This window comes from Lutra lutra, chromosome 11 (assembly GCF_902655055.1).
Source record: "Lutra lutra chromosome 11, mLutLut1.2, whole genome shotgun sequence".
Lineage (NCBI taxonomy): Eukaryota > Metazoa > Chordata > Mammalia > Carnivora > Mustelidae > Lutra > Lutra lutra.
Window position 1 is genome coordinate 39,149,000 of NC_062288.1, and position 23,743 is coordinate 39,172,742.

A 23,743-nucleotide genomic window follows, 5' to 3' on the forward strand; every position below is an offset into this window, starting at 1 on the left:
TGCTAAGTGCAACAGTAACAAAGAGGAGAAGCTCCAGGAGAAAGAAGTCAAGGAGTCTAGACCTAGGGAGATGGGACTGGGAAAAAGTACCAAAGTAGCGATGGCAACTAGGAGACAGGGCATATAAGAAACAGATGTGTGAGGGAGAGGCAAATAACAGAACCAGAAGGTTCTACCTGAAGTAGAGAAGGCTGCCCTGAAAACTGATAGGTTCCATGAAAATGAAGCCTTCTTGTGTGTGATCCAGCAAAGGATCACTACTCTGTTTTTGCTCAAAGAGCATTCTGAGCTCTGTCTGCAGTGAATGTGCTTGTAACTATGATGTACTGAGTTTATTACCGTTGCCAACTCCAGGGCAATTCAGCAATGACAAAATTAAACATTAAAAAATATATATATATTTATATATAAAATATTTATAATATATAGTTATAATATTTATAAAAAGAAAAAATCTATATATAATACACATACATATATATTTTTTTAGAGAGAGAAAGGGTGAGAGTGTGAGCATGCGTGCACATCCATGTGTGCACACACACACACACAGGGCAGAGGGAGAGAATCTTCACACATCCAGAGTGGAGCCTGACGCAGGGCTTGATCCCACAAGCCTGAGATCACGACCTGAGCTAAAACCAAGAGTTGGATACTTAACTGACTGAGCCAGCCAGGCAACCCCAACTGTCAAAACTTTAACACACCCACTAACTGAACAACAGTCTCACTGTTAAAAGAATTTATCCTACCAATATACAAGACCTCTATGTATAATGATATCCACTGATTGGTTTGTAGTTGCAAAAAAACTAAAGCCATCCAAATGTGCATTAAGATGGAAATAATTAAATCCACCACGGTACCTGCAAACATGAAAAAGAATGAGGCAGACCTGCATGTGTTGACGGGGGAAGCTGTCCACATTGCATCTGGAATAAAGCGGGTTGTAGAATGTCATCTCATACTAAGACTCCACTTGTGAATAATACATACATATGCGTGTATTTGTTTACATTTGAGCTGGAAATGTCAGGAAAGAGAAGAAAAACTTTCTTTCTGGAGTTGCTTCTGTGGGGAATGGAGATTTTCTTGAGAGGTTTTTACTTTCCGTTTTGTGACTCCTCTTCCTTCTGACACCTTCACCAGCCAGCTGCTAGGCTGACAGCACACAGGGGCCGCACACAGGGAAGAGCACAGACTTTACAAAACTAGTTCAGAAAAGTCATGCAACAGGCAAGAAATGAAACCATAAACATAGGATTACACAAATAATTAACAAATTGCAGTGAGCATGAGAGAGAGAAGTAATACAGGTGCAGGAGATCCAAAAAAGATTGACTGAAGAGGTTTTTGTTGATTTAATGTGATTTTTCCTCTGATCAACACTAGTGGCATGCCAAAATACTGTTAATGAGTTTTTTCGTGTTGGTGGCCAAACAATATAAGGTATATAACAAGCGTTTTCTCCTACTTACCAATTCCTTTAATGAGGTGGCAGTTTGGAAGGTCTACGGATTCTACTTCTCTGGAGGCTTTAAGTCGATTCCTGTTTAAAAAAAAAAAAAAGAAAAAATCTATCTGTTTATGTATCCCCTGCTTTGTTGCAGACAGGGTTTAAAGAGGCTTATAGCAATACATAAAACACAGCATAAATCTAAAGCAGATAAAAGAGAAGATAGAAAAACAAGGGTAGGAACATAAAATAGCACCAGAAATGAAGTTAAAATAAAAATGCATATCACAAAGTTCTAGATGTGAATGTGGGTCATAAAAGAAAGCCAGTAACTCAACAAATAAACTTGTAAAGCAAGTTCCCAAGCAAATGGGAACACGGCAGCAGGTCACACTTCTCCCAGCTCTGGTGTGGTGGGAAGAGCTCCAGATGGAGACCCGGAAGCTGAGGGCCCATCAGAGCTGAACAGCGCTCAGACCCTCTGCGAAATGACATGGGGCCTGATGGGAGGCCAGGAGAAGAGGCGGTTTTGCAGAGCCAGGTGCACAGAAGCTGTTATGAAACAACGTGGAGGCGGTCTCATCCCCATCCCAATATTTACTGCGTGAGGACATTGGAGAACACCAAGTAAGTGTAACAAAAGTACGCTGTGCTGTTGTTTCATAGAAAGTAAAGATGAAGAAATCATGAGGAAATGGTGAACTGTAAGGAAATGCCTTCTCCAGCATCCTGCCTGGGGAGAGGGCCACAAAGCAGTTTGGCCAAACACATCTGGGACTTCTTCTTCTGAAGCCCCATGCTGTAGGCTTTCTCTTCACTTCCCTTGCTGTCTCTCACCTTCTCGTTCTGTTTTCTACGGTCATAAGTCATAATAGGGTTTTCAGAGTCATTTACATTTTTTCCAAAGTGGGTCACACACACCACACATTTAAGAGAGAAAAATGACCATTTGCCACCCACTTGTCCCTCTCCTATTTGAGTCCTTGACAGTGTCTGACTTCTAGACAGTGAATTTGGGGAAGGTTACTGGTCTCAGCAACATGGAAGAAGGTCAAGGCCTACCTAACCCAGAAATTACCAACAGGTGGTAGCAACTATATAATGTGGCAACTCATATCATATATCAAGCTTCTAATTAAAATGTTAATCAGTATGTTATTTTGAGGGGTGCCTGGGTGGCTCAGCCGGTTAAGCACCTGCCTTTGGCTCAGGTCATGAGCCCAGGGTCCTGGGATCGAGTCCCATGTTGGGCTCCCAGCTCAGTGGGGAGTCTGTTTCTCCCTCTCCCTCTAACCCTCAGCCCTGCTTGTGCTCTCTCTCTTGCTCTATTTCAAATAAATAAAGAAAGAAATCAGTATGTTATTTCAAATCGTATAATTCAAAAATGTGAAAATTTTTTGAAACAATATGGTGATAAGGCAATAAAATAAAATTAAAGTGAATAAAATAAATATATGAAATATAGAGATGTAGTAAAAATTTATAATAATACAAAATTTACAGTAAAGCAATAAAAAAGACAATGAATCTCATATTTACCAGTCCCAGGTGATTTAAAGGAAGGAAATATGTACATTTGGCCTAGTGTGGTAGCAGTAACACTAGTGATGATGAGGTTACTACGGCTGATGACCATGGGGGACAAAAGGAAATGAGTAATAAAAACAGCTAAAACTCACTGAGTCTACCACTGTTCTATGTGATTTACCTGAACGACTTCATTTAATTGTTAAAACAACCTTAAGAAGTAGGTACCATTGTCCCTGGTTTAGGGATGAGGGAAGTGACTCAGAGATGAAGGAATTTTGCTGAGGTTTGGCACCTGCTGGGAAGAACCTTCCAGAGGCAGTACTCTAACCCGCTATGGTATTTTTCTCAAAATGGGTGACGGGATCGTGTTTCTGTCTTAGCAGCAAGCCTGCCTGACCATTAGCAAGTGACCTCTGTAGGCCTCAATCTTCTTCATGCAAAAAGTAAGAATGAGGTTAGATGACCTCCCAGGTTCAGTGGACATTGCATGATTCCAGAAACAGATGGAACTATGTCAGTAGGTCCCAGCTGCAGTTTCATCAAGTTTCTGTATCATGGATTGGTTTGGGTGACAGTTTTATGCAACTTCGTATTGTGCTCATTTAGCTATACAAAAATAAGGGTCATGAGGATTGTCATCTACCTTTTTCAAAGATAAATTATATGGATAAAATAAAATTCAGTTGCGTTTGAACACTCTAATATGGGTTATTTTTTAGAATCAACAATTGATGACAATTGGCAACAATTTTAGATCAACAATTGGCAATTACACATTGCCAATAGGGCAATCTTCCATCAGCTAGTTTAGCTGTACAATATCATCTCTAAATATGCAGACTGCCTACTATTAAAACTCGAGTTATAGGGCGCCTGGGTGGCTCAGTTGGTTAAGCGACTGCCTTCAGCTCAGGTCATGATCCCGGAGTCTCGGGATCAAGTCCTACATCGCACTCCCAGCTCCATGGGGAGTCTGCCTCTCTCTGACCTTCTCCCCCCTCCATGTTCTCTCTCACACTCTCTCTCAAATAAATAAATAAATAAATAAATAAATCTTTAAAAAAAAAAAAAACTCGAGTTATACAAGGACTGTGCATAACTTCTGGTTAAGCAAATAATTTTTTCTTATCTCTCTCTTATAATAAGAGAAAGATGGGATTTTGTTTCCAACTTCTGTGGCCCATCAGGACTTTCAAATTCCTTCAGTGGAAAACTGCTAGGCTTTTTACCTGGTAGAAGCACCGGTTCCCTGCTCTTTAGTGAACTTCTGTTTTCTGGGGTGGCAGGCCCTGTTCTCTGACAAACCTAAAGCCACCGTCACCCCCTTCCTTCTCCCTCCTTTCCACTGCAGAGACAGAAAGGCCAAACATTTGCTTTCCCAGAGTCCTTTGTATTTAGGGGTATTCACATGACTCAGGCTTTGGAGAAAGACATTTTTGTTCCTGATAGAAAAGGCAGACACAAGAAGAGAGCTAACTGGCATCCCCCCTTTCTCCCTTCTTCATAATCTGACCATACATACGGTGCTTAGGACTATAACAACCTTTCGGTATTCTTAACATGACAAGAATGAGGACATAATGCCAAAAAGTGAAGGACCGAAGGACAAAAATATAAGAATCTAATTTTTTATATGATTATGCGTTCAAGGGACAAGTTATAGAATGACTCACCTACAAAGTTTTTACCACGTGAGAAAAATAAGCCTTTATTTGCATATGTTACAATTAATTTGATGTATGTTACTTGCAACTGAAGGCACTCCTAACTGTTAAGAGATTGAAGAAGTTTGGGGGAATATACAAAGAGAAAGCTATACAAACCTCTTTGGACTAGCAGATCAATAAGGCTAAATGCATTCGTGCCAAATTAAAAATAAACAAACAAATGGTACAGACACAGATAATTCTGGTATAGCCTCTTTGCTGCCTAGCACCTTATGTCCTAGCACACTTACGAATGTATGAGGTCAGAGATAGTAGACATGGCCAGTCAAACACAGCACTCCTTCCCCTTAACCCACAGCCAGCCTCATAAACAATGTCCCAGGCAACCACTACTGATCTAGGTTTCTTTTGTTTTCCTCACTTTCCTCTTTTTTTTCATTAAAATTGGGTTATTTTCCTTTGAGTTACAACTATACCATAGGTATAACACAGCAAAGAAAATACACTGTCTTCCTTCAACTGAGTCAAAAATCATTTGCCCAATGACACCCACTGTAAACATGTACATCGAGACTCTTAGTCTGGAGTCCAGTGACCTTTAAGGAGTCCATGGGTAAAATTCAGGGATCCACGAATAGGGATGGGGAAAAAAATACATCTTTATTTAAACCTAACTGAAACTAAATATTTCCTTTGATGATGAGTACAGGCAAGAAACCACAGAACTTTCTACTAGCGGTACCTGTGTCTCTCTGTCAATAAAAGAAATCACAGACATTGTAGATATCTCAAAATAATGTTTAGTTGTAATATCTCAGTTATTCAGTTGTAGACATCAAAATAATGTTTATACTCACTGCTACTTCAAAATATCTGTTGCTACATATTCAACTACCTTTATATCAATTTAAGGCTTTAATTAAGAAGCCTATGTTAGGGGTGCTTAGGTGGCTCATTTGTTAAGTGTCCACCTTTAGCTGAGGTTATGATCCCAGGGTCCTGGGATTGAACCCTGTGTTAGGGAGAGAGAGAGAGAGAGCGAGAGAAGCCCATGTTATTACATCATATATTAGATTTTAAAAACAGGTTGGTAATAGTATTTAAGTATTCAAATTAGTATTAACTTACATAGTATTTAATTTTGTTTTGGAATCCTATGTGTTTCATTTTATGCATTTAAAAACATGATGCTGACCAAGGGTCTATCAATTGATGAATGGCTAAAGAAGATGTGGTATGTACATATGCAATGGAACAGTATTCAGCCATAAAAAAGAATGAGATCTTGCCATTTGCAGTGACATGGATGGAGCTAGAGGGTATCATGCTAAGTGAAATAAGTCAGAGAAAGACAAATACCATATGATTTCACTTATATGTGGAATTTAAGATAGGAAAAAACAAATGAGCATAGGGTTAAAAAAGGAGAGACAAATGAAGAAACAGATTGTTAACTATAGAGAACAAACTGATGGTTACCAGAGGGGAGGTGGGTGGGGGGATTCATGAGATAGGTGATGGGGATTAAGGAGGGCACTTGTGATAAGCACATGGTAATGTATGCAATTGCTGATTTACTATATTGTACACCTGAAACTAATATAACACTGTGTGTTAAATGGAATTAAAATAAAAACTAAAAAAAAAAAAAAAAACCGAGAGAGGCACTACACACACACACACACACACACAATAAATAAAAACATAATGCTGAGTCAAGACTTTACTAGACTGCCAAATGGATCGAGGCACAAAAGTCTAAGAACTCCTGCCTGAACACTGTAATTACAGGTAATCTTCCTCAGGCACCTACTATGGAGTTGGTGTTGCTTTAGCACTTTACAAGAATGAACTCCTCTGGGGCGCCTGGGTGGCTCAGTGGGTTAAGCCACTGCCTTCAGCTCGGGTCATGATCTCAGGGTCCAAAGAATGAACTCCTTTATTTTTCATAGCCCCACCATGGAGCGGGTAGTATTAATATCCCCATCCTACAGATTAGGACCCTGAGGCACAGAAGGTGAAGTAAAAAGCCAAGAAGCCAGGTAAATAGTGCAGCTAAGAAATGAATTCAGGCTATCTGGCCACAGAGCTTGAACCTTTAACCAACAGTCATTACCATGAAATCAATTTCCATTTCCTTTTTTTTTTTTTTTCCTATTTCTTTTCTAAGTTGCTTTTTTTTTTTTTTTAAGATTTTTATTTATTTATTTGAGAGAGTGAGAGCAGGAGTGGGGTGGGGGGGGCACAGGAAGAGGGTGAAGCAGACTCCCTGCTGAGCAGGCAGCCCAACACAGGGCTTGATCCCAGAACCCCAGGATCATGACCTGAGCCAAAGGCAGATGTTTAACCCAATGAGCCATCCAGGTGCCCCTCAATTTCTATTTCTTTCACTCAGGAGAGAGCATTACCCACCCGGAGTGGGATGAGATGGTGCAATTAGTTATTAGGTTGCCTTATCTCCAGCAAACTAGAAACACAGTGTTACTACCTGGCGTTACTTTGTTCCATATTTCATGGCCTTTGAATTTACCAGCTCCTGAAAGGGCTTTATCTTTTAAGTACAGGCTTAAATACAAACAAACAGGGGCTTTATCTTTTAAGTACAGACTGGTAACACCCCTTGGAATTCACCCCTTGGGCCCCTGTAATGCCTCTAGTACTTATTAACCAAGAATTTGTAATTAGGCATCTTAGGCTGGAAGTAATTTGCTCCAAAGGCAGAAAAGCTAGGAGGCAGTGGGGGAGCTGGGGCAAACTGTATTTGGAATCAGAAGACCTGGCTTGGAGTACAGGTTCAGCATTAATTACCTGCTGAACGAATTAGCTGACCCCCTCCAGCCTCAATTTTAACATGTCTAATGCAGAAAGGAAGACATACATGAAGACTGAATGAAGGCATAAGGGTAAAAGGGCTTTTTTTTCCAAATGTCAGTAAATGTATTTTTTCGTGTAGAGGCCCCTGTATATTAGATTTAGGGTGGCTCAGTCGGTTAAACGTCTGACTCTTGATTGTGGCTCAGATCATGGTCTCAGGGTCATGGGATCGAGCCCCATGTCAGGCTCCACACTCAGCAGGAGTCGGCTTGAGATTCTCTCTCTTCCTCTGCTCCTCTTCTCTCACCTCTTGAAATAAATAGACAAAATCTTTTTAAAAAATGGACATTTTGGCTTAATATAAAGAACTTCTGACACTTTTGACACAGTGACTAGAACACAGTAGTCACACAATAAATGATAAGAAGAGTAGTTTAAAAAATAAAGCCTGACCTTGCAGAAGTGTTCGAAAGCAGACTGGATAGCTTTCTGGTACAGCTGTCGTAAAATCTATCCGGCAACAAGCAGAATGTTCCGATGCTTGTTTTAAGGATTCCTGCTCACTGCGTAGGCCTCTGGTGTACTCAAGTCTCATGATTCATCCAAGGTTGTGGACTTTGCAACAGGTAGCCACTGGCCTGGGGATATTTGTGTACTTCTAGTCCCCCCTTTATTGCTAAACTAGGGAGGAGTAGAAAAGTTGGTATAATATGCCACCCTCCCCTGGGAAATTTACCCAGTTACAGTTCAGAAGGAAAGAGACAGCTTTGATTCCACTTATCCATCTGGGACATACTTACACTAAAAAAGTATTCATTATTTATCTGAAATTCAAGTTGAAATTTAAGTGGGCGCCCTGGGGGAGAGAAATAACTTGAGTGCCAAAGTGCCATCTCTAAAAATAGGATAATGAAACAGCAGGCACCAGATGACAGCAAAAAACGAACAAAAAACAAAACAAGACAAAACAAAAAAATAAGTCTGTGTTTTGAAGAGCCTTTCCTTATAGGGAGGTAAGAACATGTTGCTTTTCAAGACAGACTCTAAGGGTCTAAAAGGAGAGATGCTACACATTTGAGCACTCCACGTGCCATAAACAGCATGTACTTGATATTCCACAAGCACAGGGTGGCCAGATAAAATACAAGAGGTCCAAATTTGAATTCCAAGTGAAGAATGATATTTTAGTATAATTATGCCCCAATATTGCAATGGGATATGCTAATACTACAAAATGATTCGCTGGTCATCTGAAATTCAAATTTAACTGGGCATCCTGCATTTTTATTTGCTAAATCTAGCCACCTATCAAGTATTAACTTTCTTCCACCAGCTGCTGATTTGCGAGTTCAACTATCCAATGAAGTTACCAACTTAGAAAGTCACTGCTTAGTAAAATTTACGGCAGTCAAATTTTTATAAAGAAAAGATGCATTGGGGGTGCCTGGGTGGCTCAGTGGGTTAAGCCTCTGCCTTCAGCTCAGGTCATGATCTCAGGGTCTGTGATCAAGCCCCACATCGGGGCTCTCTGCTCAGTGGGGAGCCTGCTTCCTCCTCTCTTGACTGCCTCTCTGCCTACTTGAGATCTGTCTCTCTCTCTGTCAAATAAATAAACAAAATCTTAAAAAAACAAAAAACAAAACACCTGTTTAAGAAAAGATGCATTAAGTTGTAAATTACCTATAAGGTACATTCTGTGCACATAAGCTTTATTTACTTTTTCTTAGGTTTGCAACTATAACATCATTTAAAGGGACTTAAATTTAAAATGTTAAGATTAGTAAGAAGAAAAAACTATAATTTGTGGGTACCCTGGTGGTTTGAACTTTAGGACAGTTTAACGATCTTGTGAATTAGTGCTACTGCCTTTGAAACGGAGAGCCGGACAGATCGTACCAAATCATCCAACTCAAGAATGTTCTGCAGAGCAGGTTGGGTATTTACATAACATGAAAATTAAGGTCAACATGTCCATTTCCTCCCTCCACCACGCAACGTTCCTCCTGTTTGCATCCCTTTATCAGCAGATGAGCTCCAGATACAGGACAATAGAGACAGAAACCCTGGTATCACCTTAGTCTCCCCACCCTGATCAATGAGGCTCCAGAGTCTGGGCCCCCGTCCTGTTATTCTCTCCAAACTACAGTAATACCTTAACTAGGTTCCCCATGTCACCCACTCTCTGTTCTACTACTTCTCAACCGTAACTGCATACTAGAATTATAAGGAGAATTTTTTTAAAATAAAAACCACTCATGCCTGGGCCCCACGCAGAGTAGTTGAATCAGTCTTTGGGAGTGCAGCCCAGACATCAGCCCGCCAGCAGACTCTACTGTCCAGCCAGGATCCAGAGCTACTGCTCTCCTCCAATCCAACCTTCAAGCTTCATCTCTACAGCAGCACAATTAATCATGCTTTACAGCACAGCAACAGATTGTTTTATATGGTTTTAAACAGATTCCTGTTTAAACACACACACCTAACATCAACAGTTCTCCTTTGCCTCTCAAAGCAGGCCCCAACTTTTGAACCTGGAGTTAACCATCTCAAAACCTATCCTTCCCCCAACCCCTATTATTCTCATCCCCGAAATTTATGCTCCCCTCAAGTTGGCCTACTGCTAGTCTCTGAACTTCCCCACCCTTTCCCCTCTGTTCACCCTGCACTTTTCAACCTGGATGGCCCTGTAGGTGCTTCACTCATCTGTCAAGCCAACAGTCAAATAGTCTCTCTCTCCTGAACTCCCCCTTCAGGAGCTGTAATCTTACCCCCTTAAGCCTGCAGGGGTTTGTTTGGTACCTGGTCTGGACATCCTAATGGCTATATTTACTTCATTTCTCTCCTCCCCCTGTAAGAAAGTGAACTTCTTAAAGGTTAAGGATTGCGCCTCACTCCATTACAGGAGCCTAGGATGGCACACCGGACACGGTAGGGAATCCGTATTTCTGGAATCCTTTTGCATGAAGCTTCTAAAATTGGAGTTGGTAATTTAGAAACTATGATGTCGACCCATCCGCGGTTTTCATTATAATTAAACTGGGAGATGGACCAGGCTTGTGCTGTTGGACATGCCGCCTTCAGGGTTCCTGAGTGAAGATAAATAAGGAAGTGATGTAAGAACAGTAGGAGAGTATCTCAAGTTGTCTTCGAACTACAGCGCCAAGATTAGAAAGCTGAACAATTTCGCAAACTATGCAGGCAAGGGACGGTACGCAACTTAATATTAAGACTGAAAGACTGCGGCTGGCTCGGGCACCAAAGAGAAGCGGCACCAAAGACGTGAAATAAAACTTTGTAATTAAGGGTTCAGTGCATGAGTAATAGTTTTGCTCTCAGTTAAAGCAAAAAGTTAAAGCGCTGGACTTGCCTGTGAGTAACTACAAAGCCCTCGCTGGGCAGACTGGGTGGCAAGGAACTCGGTAAGCAGCAAAGGCTTCCCGACTTCCCAGAAAGCCTCCAGACCGAGCCCAAACTGCGTCGGGTTTTGCTGGAAGCTGGCGGCGGGGGCGGAGGTGCTCCACGGAGCTGCGGAACCGAGGACAATCAGTTCTCCCGCCGCAGCCCGAGAGTCCCTGCACGGCCTGCGCCCGCGCCGCCACCCGCGGCCACCCGGGCCCCGGGCCCTCGCTCGGGGAGGGCGGCCCCCAGCCAGGCCGCGCGCCGACCGCCGGGGGCCAGCGGGCCCACCTACCTGAGCGCCAGGAGCCTCTCGCCCAGGAGCGCCAGCGCGATCCCCAGCAGGCTCAGAGCCACCAGCCGCCCCATGGCGCGGGAGCCGGCGCCGCCTCGCTCGCGCGGGTCGGGGAGCTCGGTGGGCGGCGTCCGCCTGCCCGCTCTGGCCGCGCTCCGCCCCGGCTCCGCCCTCGGCCCGGCCCTTGGCCTTTGTCACCGCCGACCTCCCGGGACGCTTTCCCAGGAACGCTTTCCCGGGACGCCCCAGTTTAGGTTGAGGGCGTGAAACGTGGCCTCCTCCACCTGGTTTCGCAAACGCAGACACCCCCCCACCGCCCCTCAAACCTCGAGCCTCCGCGCACCTTTCTCACCCTCGTCTTCACAGACGTTCCTTACTCCATAGACCGGCAAGAAACTTCTAGATAAAGTTTGAAAGATCCTTTCTCATTCCAGGAAAAGATTCAGGATTCTTTCTTGCAAATCATTTATGTTAGAATCAACTACTTTCTATAACACGGTGTAGACGGAAGGAAAGAGACGTTCTGCCCCAGTCGTGCTTCGTCCGTGCGAGAGACCTTAAGACGTGGACGCAGTTTTGGATCTAGCTCGGTTTATGGGTACAAGAATGAATATATATATATATATATATATATATATATATATATATATATGATTTTCCTTTTTACTTTAACAGCCATAACATGAGGGAAGGAAAGGGGTGGGGGAAGAAGGGGAGGAAGGAAGGGGGGGGGAGGGAGGGAGGAAGGAAGGACAAGAAAGAGTAAAGGGGAAACTTACCCGTTGAGATTGAGACAGTTCAAACAAGTGAGTACGCCTGGAATAAGCTTCCACTGGTTTCCAGGGTTTGCCGTCCTACAGCATGTAGGCAGAAGCCATGACAATTGCTAATTTTCAGCAAACATCAGTTTCATAAACAATCAGTAAATAAAAGCAGATTCTGACTTCTCATCTGCTGCCCCTGCCACCCCAAAATAAAGATCCCTCTGTTTCTGTGTGTATGTCTGATTCAGTCCTGAGGGATATTAGTTATGCTGAACGGTAGGTAGATAAATAGTTGTTTTTTGAAAGAACAAGAGCCTTAACCTTTCTTCGTGTCATGGGTCCCTCTGGCAGGGACAAATCTCAATTAAGGACAAAGCCTAGTCCAAATCTGGTGCAGGGCCACCCAGGGAACAACAGCCCAGAGTTTAGAGCAGAGGTGTTTGTGGTGAATAATGGGGGCTTTAAGGGCAGCAAAATCAATGTCTGCTCAGTCTCAGAGAATCTTGGAGAAACTTTAGTTTAATGTTAACACAGCCAGTGAATTCCCTCAAACTCCATCTCGAAATTCCCTCATCACTCTCTGTGAAGGGTACTGCAGCTCCTTACTCTTTTCCCTTCTGCGTGTTGCTGTTGGAACAGTTCCTGCAGAAGTAGCCCCCATTCTTACCCCATCCCCACCACCATGCTAGGGCAACCACTCGCCATTGCACCCAGGCAGATGGGGAAGGGAGGCGTTTTCTGATTTGGAAATCAGAAGTCTATTTTCTCCATTGTAGGAGGATGGAGAAGACCAGTTATTAAGGCTATAGTATATACCTGTTATTAAATTTTATGGTATAATTTAGCAATCTTTTGAGATAACTGGGATTTCTGGACTACACCAAGAACATAACCCCAGGTTTATGGTATTTTGTGGGAAAATGGTTTCTAACTCTCAACTATCCAAGTTACCCAACATAAAACAAAACCTGTTCTGGAACTTGTTTGTATGCTTGCAACTCATTACACTTGGTATGAAACAGATTTTCTCAAATAATGACATGTAACTAGTTTATAATTAGAAATTTAATGGTTCTTCAGGAAAATTTCAGAAATAATAATACCTTTTATCAATGCTTCTCAAACTATGTGTAGTGAAGGACAGGTTTTTCTTTGCCTTTGTGAAGTACAATGAAAATAATTACTAGAAATGAAGTAAAAAATCAGACATACAGAATACAAGCCCAAATCTTTTATTATTTGATTCAACAGACATAAAATTACTTTGTCAAATTTCTATAACAGTTTCTAAAGGCTTGCTTTCAAATTTTCATATTTATCTCACCATGGACCAGAAACAAAGAGTTCACAGATTGAAAATGGTCTTTGGAGTACACTCCAAAAGTGGACTGCATCTCATGATTGCACTTTTAACTCTTTAAAGTTTTTTGCCTGTATTATCATGTGTAATGTCCCCGGTAATTTGCAAAACAGGTGGCTCATGATTATTGTCATTTTATGTGCTATATGAGCCCTCCGTATGCCTTTTATTTTTCTTCCTCTCCTTTCCTCTCTTTTAAGAGAGGGGGGCAGATCTTTTAACACAAAAATACATTGAGGAGATGTTATAAAGGATAATTATTGGGGGCGCCTGGGTGGCTCAGTGGGTTAAAGCCTCCGCCTTCAGCTTGGGTCATGATCCCATGGCCCTGGGATCGAACCCCGCATCGGGCTGTCTGCTCCCCAGGAAGCCTGTTTCTCCCTCTCTCTCTCCGCCTGCCTCTCTGCCTACTTGTGATCTCTGTCTGTCAAATAAATAAATAAAATCCTTTTTAAAAAAAAGATAATTATTGTCTGTAAGAGAAAGAATTTTTCTATAGAAGGCTCCACTCAATGGCTTCTCAGAGAATAAAGGAGATAACCCCCCAACCCAAGTCATTTTTTGGAGAATCCAATATGTTAAAAATGCAATGAAAAAAATGCAATAACAGAGAAATGGTTGTACATACATATTTTAATATTTACAGTTAACAAATTATCATTCTTTAGTGATTAGTTGGACAATATGAACTTAGTTTGTTGTTGTTGTTTTGGAAACGTCAAAAACACCCTTTAACACCCTGATACAAAATACAGTGTAATTTGTGGTCCAGTAATGGAACTCAAGTTTACAATGAATGAGTTTATTCAATTGGGTCAAGGTATCATTGAGACATATGGACAGACAAATTTGAAGATAATATTGAAAGCCAAAAATATAGCCCACCTATCCCCACAATACCCAAGCCTATTTCTACAGAGAGCTGTAGGATTTACTGCCTTTCTTCCAGGAATAGTAGGAGTCTGAAGGGAGAAGACAGAGGGGTAGAAAATATTGGGAGAGAAGAAAGTTCAGGAGCCCAGAGACAAAAACTCCCAATCTCCTTCAGAAGCTAACTCTGTATGGCCTGAACACTATGGAAAAAGTAAAGACACAATTCCTTCATTTTAGGAAATGCATGCATGTTTCTTGTCTAACTAACAGCAATAATGTTTCCAGTTATCTATGAATGAAGCGTGCAGCCAACCTCTTTCAGAATACCAAATATTATCTACTGAACATTTCTTATTCCACACACTTTATACACACTGCCTCACTGAATTCCCGTAAGAACCATCTGAATCAGGTACTATTAGTACAGAGGTTATCAGGTTACAGAGTTTAAGTATCTTGCCCAAAGTTGTACATCTGGGAAATGGTGAAGCCAGAATCCAATATTAGAAAATTCATATCAACACCCCATTCCTACCCTTGGTATATCTTTTATTAATTGTCAAATAAAAAGAATTTCTATACCTCTGCTATTCATGGTAAGAAGAGAGATGAAGGAGCTGGTGGTGAGAGCTAGTGGAAAATGATCTCATGTCAGCCAGCATCAGAGTGAGTCTTTAAAACTCGGTTTTTTATACTTCTCCTCTACCTGCTTGCATTACTTCACTTAACTTTGAGTATGTTCCACATCTCCAAGCCATGCGTGGGAATTCAAGCTAAAAGAGGTGCTCATTCCTGCCCTGGTGGTGGTCACAGTCTAGCAAGAGTGAGAGGCACCTGGACAAACATATGCAGTGTTGTGTGTCCAGGATTAAGAACTTTGATCTTTATCTTGTCCGTGACATAAAGCCATGAAGCCTTTAAGAAAGGTCGCTCTGACGGCTGTGGGAAGAGGAGGTGACAGGTACTTCCCAAGTCTGCTTGGAAGGAGAGACAGATGTGAACAAGATAGTGGGGAGGATGGAGAGGGAACAGGTTTAAGGACAGTCAGAGGCTAGATGCATAGAAACCAGGAACTGGTGAGCTGAGGGAAAGGGAGAGTTGAAGATGACTTGGGTTGTTCAGAAGGGCAAATAGGAGTACACCAACTGGGATGGGAGGACCCTTCGGGGTGGTGAGGACAGGACGGTTTAAAGAACATGTCTGAGGTGCCCAAAGCCCTGGAGACACTCACAGACAAGTGCTCAGGGATGAGGCCTTGACTGGACATGGTGACTTGGGAGTCGTTAGCAGCCAGAGCAGCAGGCTGAGATCACCCAGGGGCGGAGGTTGTAGCCCACCGTGAAATAGTATGTGTTAAAGTCCTAAAAGCTTTATGAGTGTCCAAGTGACTAGCAAGTGGGTTACAAAGTGAGGAGTGGGATGGAAAATTGGGAACAGAATTGAACTTTAGGGAATTACCTTAAACTAGGGAACACAGACGCTGGCACATATGTGGCTGTTTGCCTGCTCTCCTGAATCTGGGCATGGTCTTGAAGTTGTTCATGCCATGGTGCTCCAGATGGTCACTCCCTATCCATGAAAAATGAGACCTATTTGTTATCCCTTTATAGGGCCTGGGACACACGTGGAAGATGAAGGTAGAGGGGATTGGAAAGAAATTTTCAGAGTTATTCCTGCTTGGCATAAAACCGCCCCTCTCCTGACTTCTCTACATCCACTGGCAGGAGTTACAAAAGAGCTTGTTACAAGAGTTGTTAGTGAGAGTTACAATAACATGCTTCTGGTAAGACTTTATTTCAACACTCACTGCCTTAGCTTCAGTATCTATGTAATCTCACTAGGTCCTTTATCCCTCTGTTCTATGATCACCCTGTGAAACCCGGTCTCCCTAGTCAATCTTTATCCTTCAGATTCTCTTCCCATTTGGCTGAGTACTTTCTCCCATGTCTCTATTCCCCCCAAACTTCCAAATCCCTTTTATTGTGTGCTCTGGAACTCATAGTCTTTTTTTTTTTTTTTTAATTTATTTGACAGAGAGAAATCACAAGTAAGCAGAGAGGCAGGCAGAGAGAGAGGAGGAAGCAGGCTCCCTGCTGAGCAGAAAGCCCGATGTGGGGCTCGAACCCAGGACCTGGGATCATGACCTGAGCCGAAGGCAGCGGCTAAACCCACTGAGCCACCCTCATAAGAACTCATAGTCTTAACAAAATCCCCTGTGTCCTCACTGTCTTCTCTAAATAATCTCTTCCACTTTCTGCATTATCTTCGGACCCCCAACTGGGACACTGTCACACTGGTCCTAGAAGGTTCTAGCTCCTGGCTCACAATCACTCCCTTTTATACTACCTGTATTCAATTCTTGGTGATCTTAACATCCACATCTGTAACTTTTCCAGACCCAACTTTTCAGTTCTATGACCTCCTTTCCTTCCCTGGCCTTATCTCTACCCTAATCTGCCACCCACTCCTATGGCTATATTTTAAGACTTCACCATTACCAATAATGACAATACCTCCAAAACTTCAACTTTAAGATCTCATTTGTACCACTACCACCTCTTACCTTTTTAGTTCATTCTCCCACTCCACTTCTGAAAATTTTTTGACCTTGTTTTGGTGTTTTACTTCTTCTTAAAAGTTATTGCCTCTCACTCATATGTACTCCATTTAATTTCACTTCTCACAGTGCTGATTCTTTATAAAATGGCTTTTCACTGAAATCGCATGTATAAATTTAGAGTAGTAGTTCTAAGTTTTGAGGGTGACTGTATACATTTATCTAATAAGAACCAGCGCAGAACAATTGGGCTAATTTCTTCAAGGGCGTAAGTTTTCTGAAAAAAAAAAAAAAAAAAAAAAAAAAAAAAAAAAAAGGCATTATTTCTTCATTTGAGGCCCCTTTCCTTCCATTTCTTCTTTGTTCTGGTGAACAGCTTTGACTCAACCAGGCTGACCAAAGCAGTGCCAGAGATAGAACTGGGCCTGCTGCAGAAAACAAAACAAAAAAATGAGTGTCACAGCAGATTCCAGTTTTAGGTGGGAAACTCAAAGCCCATTCAAGGAAACATCTGAGGAACAAAGTAAAGATTAGCTATCCAACTATCCAGTTCTGGGGCTAGTCCTTGACATTGTCGGGGACATCATGAACCTGATTGCAGCTTGGAAGGACAAGACAGCGTGTTAACACGTGGAAGTGGAAGGCAACCAGTGCTGGGGTCAGTGAAGGGACAGTGATGGGCAGTGGGAGAGGCCAAGCACTACCTCAATGGGGCAATGTGATACAGGCCAGGAAAACGCTCACTTGGTTCATGGCCCATTTCCAGGAATGCCATCTCCTCTGTGAATGAACTATGTGTGTACAGCACAGATAAGCAGGAGGAATTTAGATTTTATTTGGTAGGTATTATTTTAGGAGCATAGACATGAATTTCTTAAGGAATTACTTTAGAGACCTATTTCATTTTCTGCCTCTCATTTATTATCCCTGCAAGCAGTGTTTTATTATTATTATTAGCATTATTTCTTTTTAAGCCTGTACATTTTCCTTTCATTATTTTATATTTCACAGAAGCTGTGGAGTTTGAATTTGCCTGGGTGCCTTAGGGGGAAGATGACCTCAGGGGCAGGCTGATTTCTCATTTCAGACATAGATAGTGGATATCATCATATATGTTGACTTAACATTTCCCAACTTAAAAACATAATGGATGTTTACATGAAGTATGATTAATTATAGAGATGGAGGGAAGGGATAGGATACTAAAGTCCTCTGTATTATTGATAAACTAATGTTTCATTTCTTTTTTTTTTAGGTTTCAATTTTTTTTTCCCCATTTTTGGCTAGAATAGTCAGAGAACGTGATGTCTTTTTTTTTTTTTTTAAATAAACATATAATGTATTTTTATCCCCAGGGGTACAGGTCTGTGAATCACCAGGTTTACACACTTCACAGCACTGACCATAGCACATACCCCTTCAATGTCCATAACCTCACCCTCCTCTCCCGACCCCCCTCCCCCCAAAAACTCTCAGTTTGTTTTGTGAGATTAAGAGTCACTTATGGTTTGTCTCCCTCCCAATCCCATCTTGTTTCATTTATTCTTTTCTTACCCCCCAAACCCCCCACGTTGCATCTCCATTTCCTTATATCAGGGAGATCATATGACAGTTGTCTTTCTCCAATTGACTTATTTCGCTAAGCATAATACCTTCTAGTTCCATCCACGTCGTCACAATAGGCAAGATTTCATTTCTTTTGATGGCTGCATAGTATTCCATTATATATCTATATACCACTTCTTCTTTATCCATTCATCTGTGGATAGACATCTAGGTTCTTTCCATAGTTTGGCTATTGTGGACATTGCTGCCATAAACATTCGGGTGCACGTGCCCCTTCGGATCACTACGTTTGTATCTTTAGGGTAAATACCCAGCAGTGCAATTGCTGGGTCATAGGGTAGTTCTATTTTCAACATTTTGAGGAACCTCCATGCTGTTTTCCAGAGTGGTTGCACCTGCTTGCATTCCCACCAACAGTGTAGGAGGGTTCCCCTTTCTCCGCATCCTCGCCAGCATCTGTCATTTCCTGACTTGTTCATTTTAGCCATTCTGACTGGTGTGAGGTAATATCTCATTGTGGTTTTGATTTGTATTTCCCTGATGCCAGGTGATGTGGAGCACTTTTTCATGTGTCTGTTGGCCATCTGGATGTCTTCTTTGCAGAAATGTCTGTTCATGTCCTCTGCCCATTTCTTGATTGGATTACTTGTTCTTTGGGTGTTGAGTTTGCTAAGTTCTTTATAGATTTTGGACACTTTATCTGATATGTCGTTGGCAAATATCTTCTCCCATTCTGTCAGTTGTCTTTTGGTTTAGTTAACTGTTTCCTTTGCTGTGCAAAAGCTTTTGATCTTGATGAAGTCCCAATGGTTCATTTTTGCCCTTGCTTCCCTTGCCTTTGGCGATGTTCCTAGGAAGAAGTTGCTGCAGCTGAGGTCGAAGAGGTTGCTGCCTGTGTTCTCCTCAAGGATTTTGATGGATTCCTTTCTCACATTGAGGTCCTTCATCCATTTTGAGTCTATTTTCATGTGTGGTGTAAGGAAATGGTCCAATTTCATTTTTCTGCATGTGGCTGTCCATTTTCCCAACACCATTTATTGAAGAGGCTGTCTTTCTTCCATTGGACATTCTTTCCTGCTTTGTCAAAGATTAGTTGACCATAGAGCTGAGGGTCTATTTCTGGATTCTCTATTCTGTTCCATTGATCTATGTGTCTGTTTTTGTGCCAGTACCATACTGTCTTGATGATGACAGCTTTGTAATAGAGCCTGAAGTCTGGAACTGTGATGCCACCAACTTTGGCTTTCTTTTTCAATATTCCTTTGGCTATTCAAGGTCTTTTCTGGTTCCATATAAATTTTAGGATTATTTGTTCCATTTCTTTGAAAAAAATGGATGGGATTTTGATAGGGATTGCATTAAACGTGTAGATTGCTTTAGGTAACATAGACATTTTCACAATATTTGTTCTTCCAATCCAGGAGCATGGAACATTTTTCCATTTCTTTGTGTCTTCCTCAATTTCTTTCATGAGTACTTTATAGTTTTCTGAGTATAGATTCTTTGCCTCTTTGGTTGGGTTTATTCCTAGGTATCTTATGGTTTTGGGTGCAATTGTAAATGGGATTGACTCCTTAATTTCTCTTTCTTCTGTCTTGTTGTTGGTGTAGAGAAATGCAACTGATTTCTGTGCATTGATTTTATATCCTGACACTCTACTGAATTCCTGTACAAGTTCTAGCAGTTTTGAAGTGGAGTCTTTTGGGTTTTCCACATATAGTATCATATCATCTGAAAAGAGTGAGAATTTGACTTCTTCTTTGCCGATTTGGATGCCTTTAATTTCTTTTTGTTGTCTGAATGTTTCATTTCTAATAAACTTTTTTATATCCTTTGACACTAGTGTGTATACACACACACACACACACACACACATATGTAAATCTTAAAAGAAAGTCTTGTGACTCTTCTATGTGAGAAGAAATCAAAGTTACTTGAGAGTTCTAAGAATGGAAAATGAAGCCAATTCTACCACTGTGAGGCACTGCTGACAGGCCTGTAAGCCACAAGCAGTTGCAGGAGTATGTCCAGGCAGGCCAGTGGAATAATGGAAAATTCCTAGTGGAGGAAACTGGACAGAAGTGGACAGTGAGCAACACACAGGAAGAAGACCTAAAAGGGGACTGTAGTGTGTGAGGGCTAGAGGCATCCGCTCAGACCTGGCTGGTGATTGTCTCTGAGTGCTGACTGCTGACCTCCATCAAGCCCAAGGACAGCTATGGAGCTACCTGGGATTCGTAGTTGTTCCAGGAGCACCACAGGGGACACAGAAAATCTCACCCAGGTGATCTCCTAAATCTCTGGTATGCCACCTCCTGCCACCAAAGAGGAAAATTGCAAGAAAAAGTCCTTTTTTCTCGCTCCGCCCAGTTTTCCTGCTTGCATGCATTTTGCGTTTTGTTGGATTTAGGTTGGTGTGGCCGCAGACTGGGAAATACAAAATGTTATCGAGGAAAACTGGGGCTGGGCAAGTTGATAGATAAAATCAGAGATAGATGGATGGGCAGATAGATGGTTAAAGTAATGAATCTGAGTCTGCTGGAGTGCAGAGAACCATTCTTTGAGTTTTTTGTTTCTCCATGTCCGCTGTCAATGATCATGTAATCCACATGATAGAGTCCTGGATGGTCGCCAGACCACCAAACTTTGGGATTATCTTTCCCTTTAATACATTTTTTACGCTCTCTCCAGCCCCAGCTCACATAGTCTGCACACTAAATCTCTACAAAGATTCCTCAGCATGAAGTTCGGGGGCTTAGAGCACTCTTCTTTCTTGTTTACTTAGAATTCCATCTCTGCTCTGTCTTGTACCTTGTGGTTCTTCTCTTCCCTCCCTCCTGTGGTATGCAGGTGCTTTTCATTTCCTTTAATTATCGCCGAAGAACGACTAAGATAATTAATGCATATGGTGCTGAAGATTTGGGTAGGTAGGGGATGGAGTAAAGTAGCCTCACAGCAGAACCAAATCAACTGTATGAAAGCTACTATTACTTTACCTTAGTCTACCTATCCCTGTTCTAGCTCTCAATCATCTTCATCACTGCACTTTTCTCTCTGGTCCTTATTTCTCCTTGAGCCCAGCTGTCCTGCCATTTTGCCAGCCCATCAAGCCATTTCTCCAGCATGTCTTTCTTCCTCTTGGGTTTCCAAGGGCAAAGACAACATTTTTTGTGTTTTCTTATTGTCCCAGGAAAGCAGTGAAGGATGTTTCTCTGTAAATAATTCCAACTGGCCTTTCACTGATTAATTGTACCTAACATTCTGACTATGTAGGAACAGAAATGATCTTTATTGCCGTCATCCCTAGAGACTGCCCTTTGGCAGGGGGGGAGAGCCACTACTTACCTGGGATAGGGAGGCATGGTTCTGGACCCAGGAGCTGGGTGTCTCACCTGTATATGTGTATATATATATATATACACATACATATATATATATACAGTGTATATGTATACACTACACTATACATACATACTATATATATATATATATGCTACACAGCATCTCACCTGTATAGCCTGGGACTTGCTCTTCTAAGAACAAACATGTAGGAGCAAAGGAAGTCTGGCAGATCTTTCGGCTCCTGGTTCTAGGTTCCAGATCAGGGTGGGGCCATCTCCTGTGCTAGGCAAATTTTTACATAAAATTTTACTGAGGAGTTTTGTAATCCTATCAGATATTACTAAAGCCTCAGCCAGGCAAAACAATATGCACCCCTGATCTTTTTCTTAAGAAAAAAATAAATAAATAAACGTTAAAACCCCATAATTTTAAAAACTAATAAAATTTCTAAGCACAAGGTTTTAACCGGTAACAGCAAGTTTAAGTAAACGTCCCATTTTCCAAAAACCTCTGTATCTGAGCTCTTTATTTTGCTTTTTTTGCTCTTCAAGACAGGATCATAGGTGATAATTTTAAAAGGACTTCAATCCAAGGACGCTCGGCTTCAATATTAGGACCTTTCATTTTTGCCCTAGGATGAAATCTTTATGCCACAGATTCGTCATCCCTTTGTTCTGCCTTCTCTTCCAGACCTTGCCTAAAGCCTATCATTTCATACCCAACCTGGCTGCAGGTTCTTTTGCTAGCAAACAGACAAAAGTCTTAGCCCCTAAAGAGGAATTCTACCTCTAGCTCTCCGAAATAAGTGTTTTCTCCGGGCTATGCTTGGAAAATAAGGTCCTGTATGTCAATAATTCCGCACCCCAGTTTCCCCTTTTGAGTAAGCTTTTCTATTTCTTTCATTGATATTCCATAAACCATTATAGGATGTTTTATCCTTGTCATGATAATATTGACAAATACCACTAAATTCTCAGCATTAGTGCCAAAATTACACTCTGAGTCTTCTTTGTATTGTTTAGTTTTACCCATTATATAAAGCTTCTCAAGCAGGAAGGTGGTTGGAAATATCACTGCTGGGAGAGTGGCTTTATGTTGCTATAAAAGGAACAAGGATAACTTTGTCTTACACAGACTTATTCTGAAAGAACGTGGAGAGTCGTAAGTATATTGACTCTGATTATTGAACCCAAAATGGGTACACATGACCTGACAAAAAGTTTTTTCTTTATTTTTACTTACACAAGCAATACATGAATGCTTTTGCATTGCAACATATTCAGCAGTTACTGATTAAATCTCCCTGACCTTTTTTTCCTGAGGGAAAACACTATTCTTAGTTTCATATGTATTCTTTTCTTTGTGTATTATTTGTACTTATAGAAATATATGGTACTATTGTATGAATATGTGTTTCCTAAACAATATTGCCAACTAATTTTTTTTTTTTGGTGCCTTGAAAATGGCTTTTTTGGCTACAGAAACCACTCTTCAGAGGTTTTTTTTTGGTTTTAAAATGTAATAGTTTTTTAAAGTTACAGATTATGAAACCCATTTATTATATTTAACATAGTGCTTACAATATCTGTTCATAGCAAATTTTAACAATCACTTGTAAGAGGTCCTTGTTAATATTAAAAGCAATTTATAAAATTATTTAAATTTTTAATTTCAACCTGTACTCATGAAACTAGTATATTTTATTTCCCTTTAAAGTTCTACATTGTTTAATCTAACCAACAAAAATTTTCCAGGGGCTTAAATAGCTCATATATCAAAACAATTATAAATAAGCAATTTTTAAGTTCTCTTAATGTTTCATTAATGAATATGAAGTACAAATATTAAATTATCTCATTTTCCTTTTTATTTTTATTCTTAAGAATCTTTGTGAGGCTAAATATCTTTTTGGGTATTCATTTGTCATTTGCAATACTTCTAGAATTTGGCTTTCTTATACATTCGTGGGTCTGTTTCTGGAATCTATTCTTATAAAAATAATAGATTTTTAGTGTGCCAATAACACATTTTAATCACTATAAATCTATAATATGATTACATATTAGACTGAACAAATTTTATTTCTCCAGCCCAGTTATATTTTTTTAAAACAAAAATATCTT

At 41.0% G+C, this 23,743-nt stretch overlaps 1 protein-coding gene across 1 annotated transcript in view; it reads right to left on the reverse strand.

Annotated features, from left to right (window-relative positions):
* Nucleotides 1-11,313, reverse strand: part of PON2 (paraoxonase 2) — a 28,269-nt gene extending 16,956 nt beyond the window's left edge. Inside the window, exons 1-2 of the mRNA XM_047695065.1 lie at nucleotides 11,159-11,313; nucleotides 1,479-1,549 (exon numbers count right to left, since the gene is read on the reverse strand). Of these exons, the coding sequence (XP_047551021.1) occupies nucleotides 1,479-1,549; nucleotides 11,159-11,232 (145 nt within the window). The 5' untranslated portion in view covers nucleotides 11,233-11,313. The remainder of the gene's footprint in view (nucleotides 1-1,478; nucleotides 1,550-11,158) is intronic.
* Nucleotides 11,314-23,743: the final 12,430 nt, after the last annotated feature.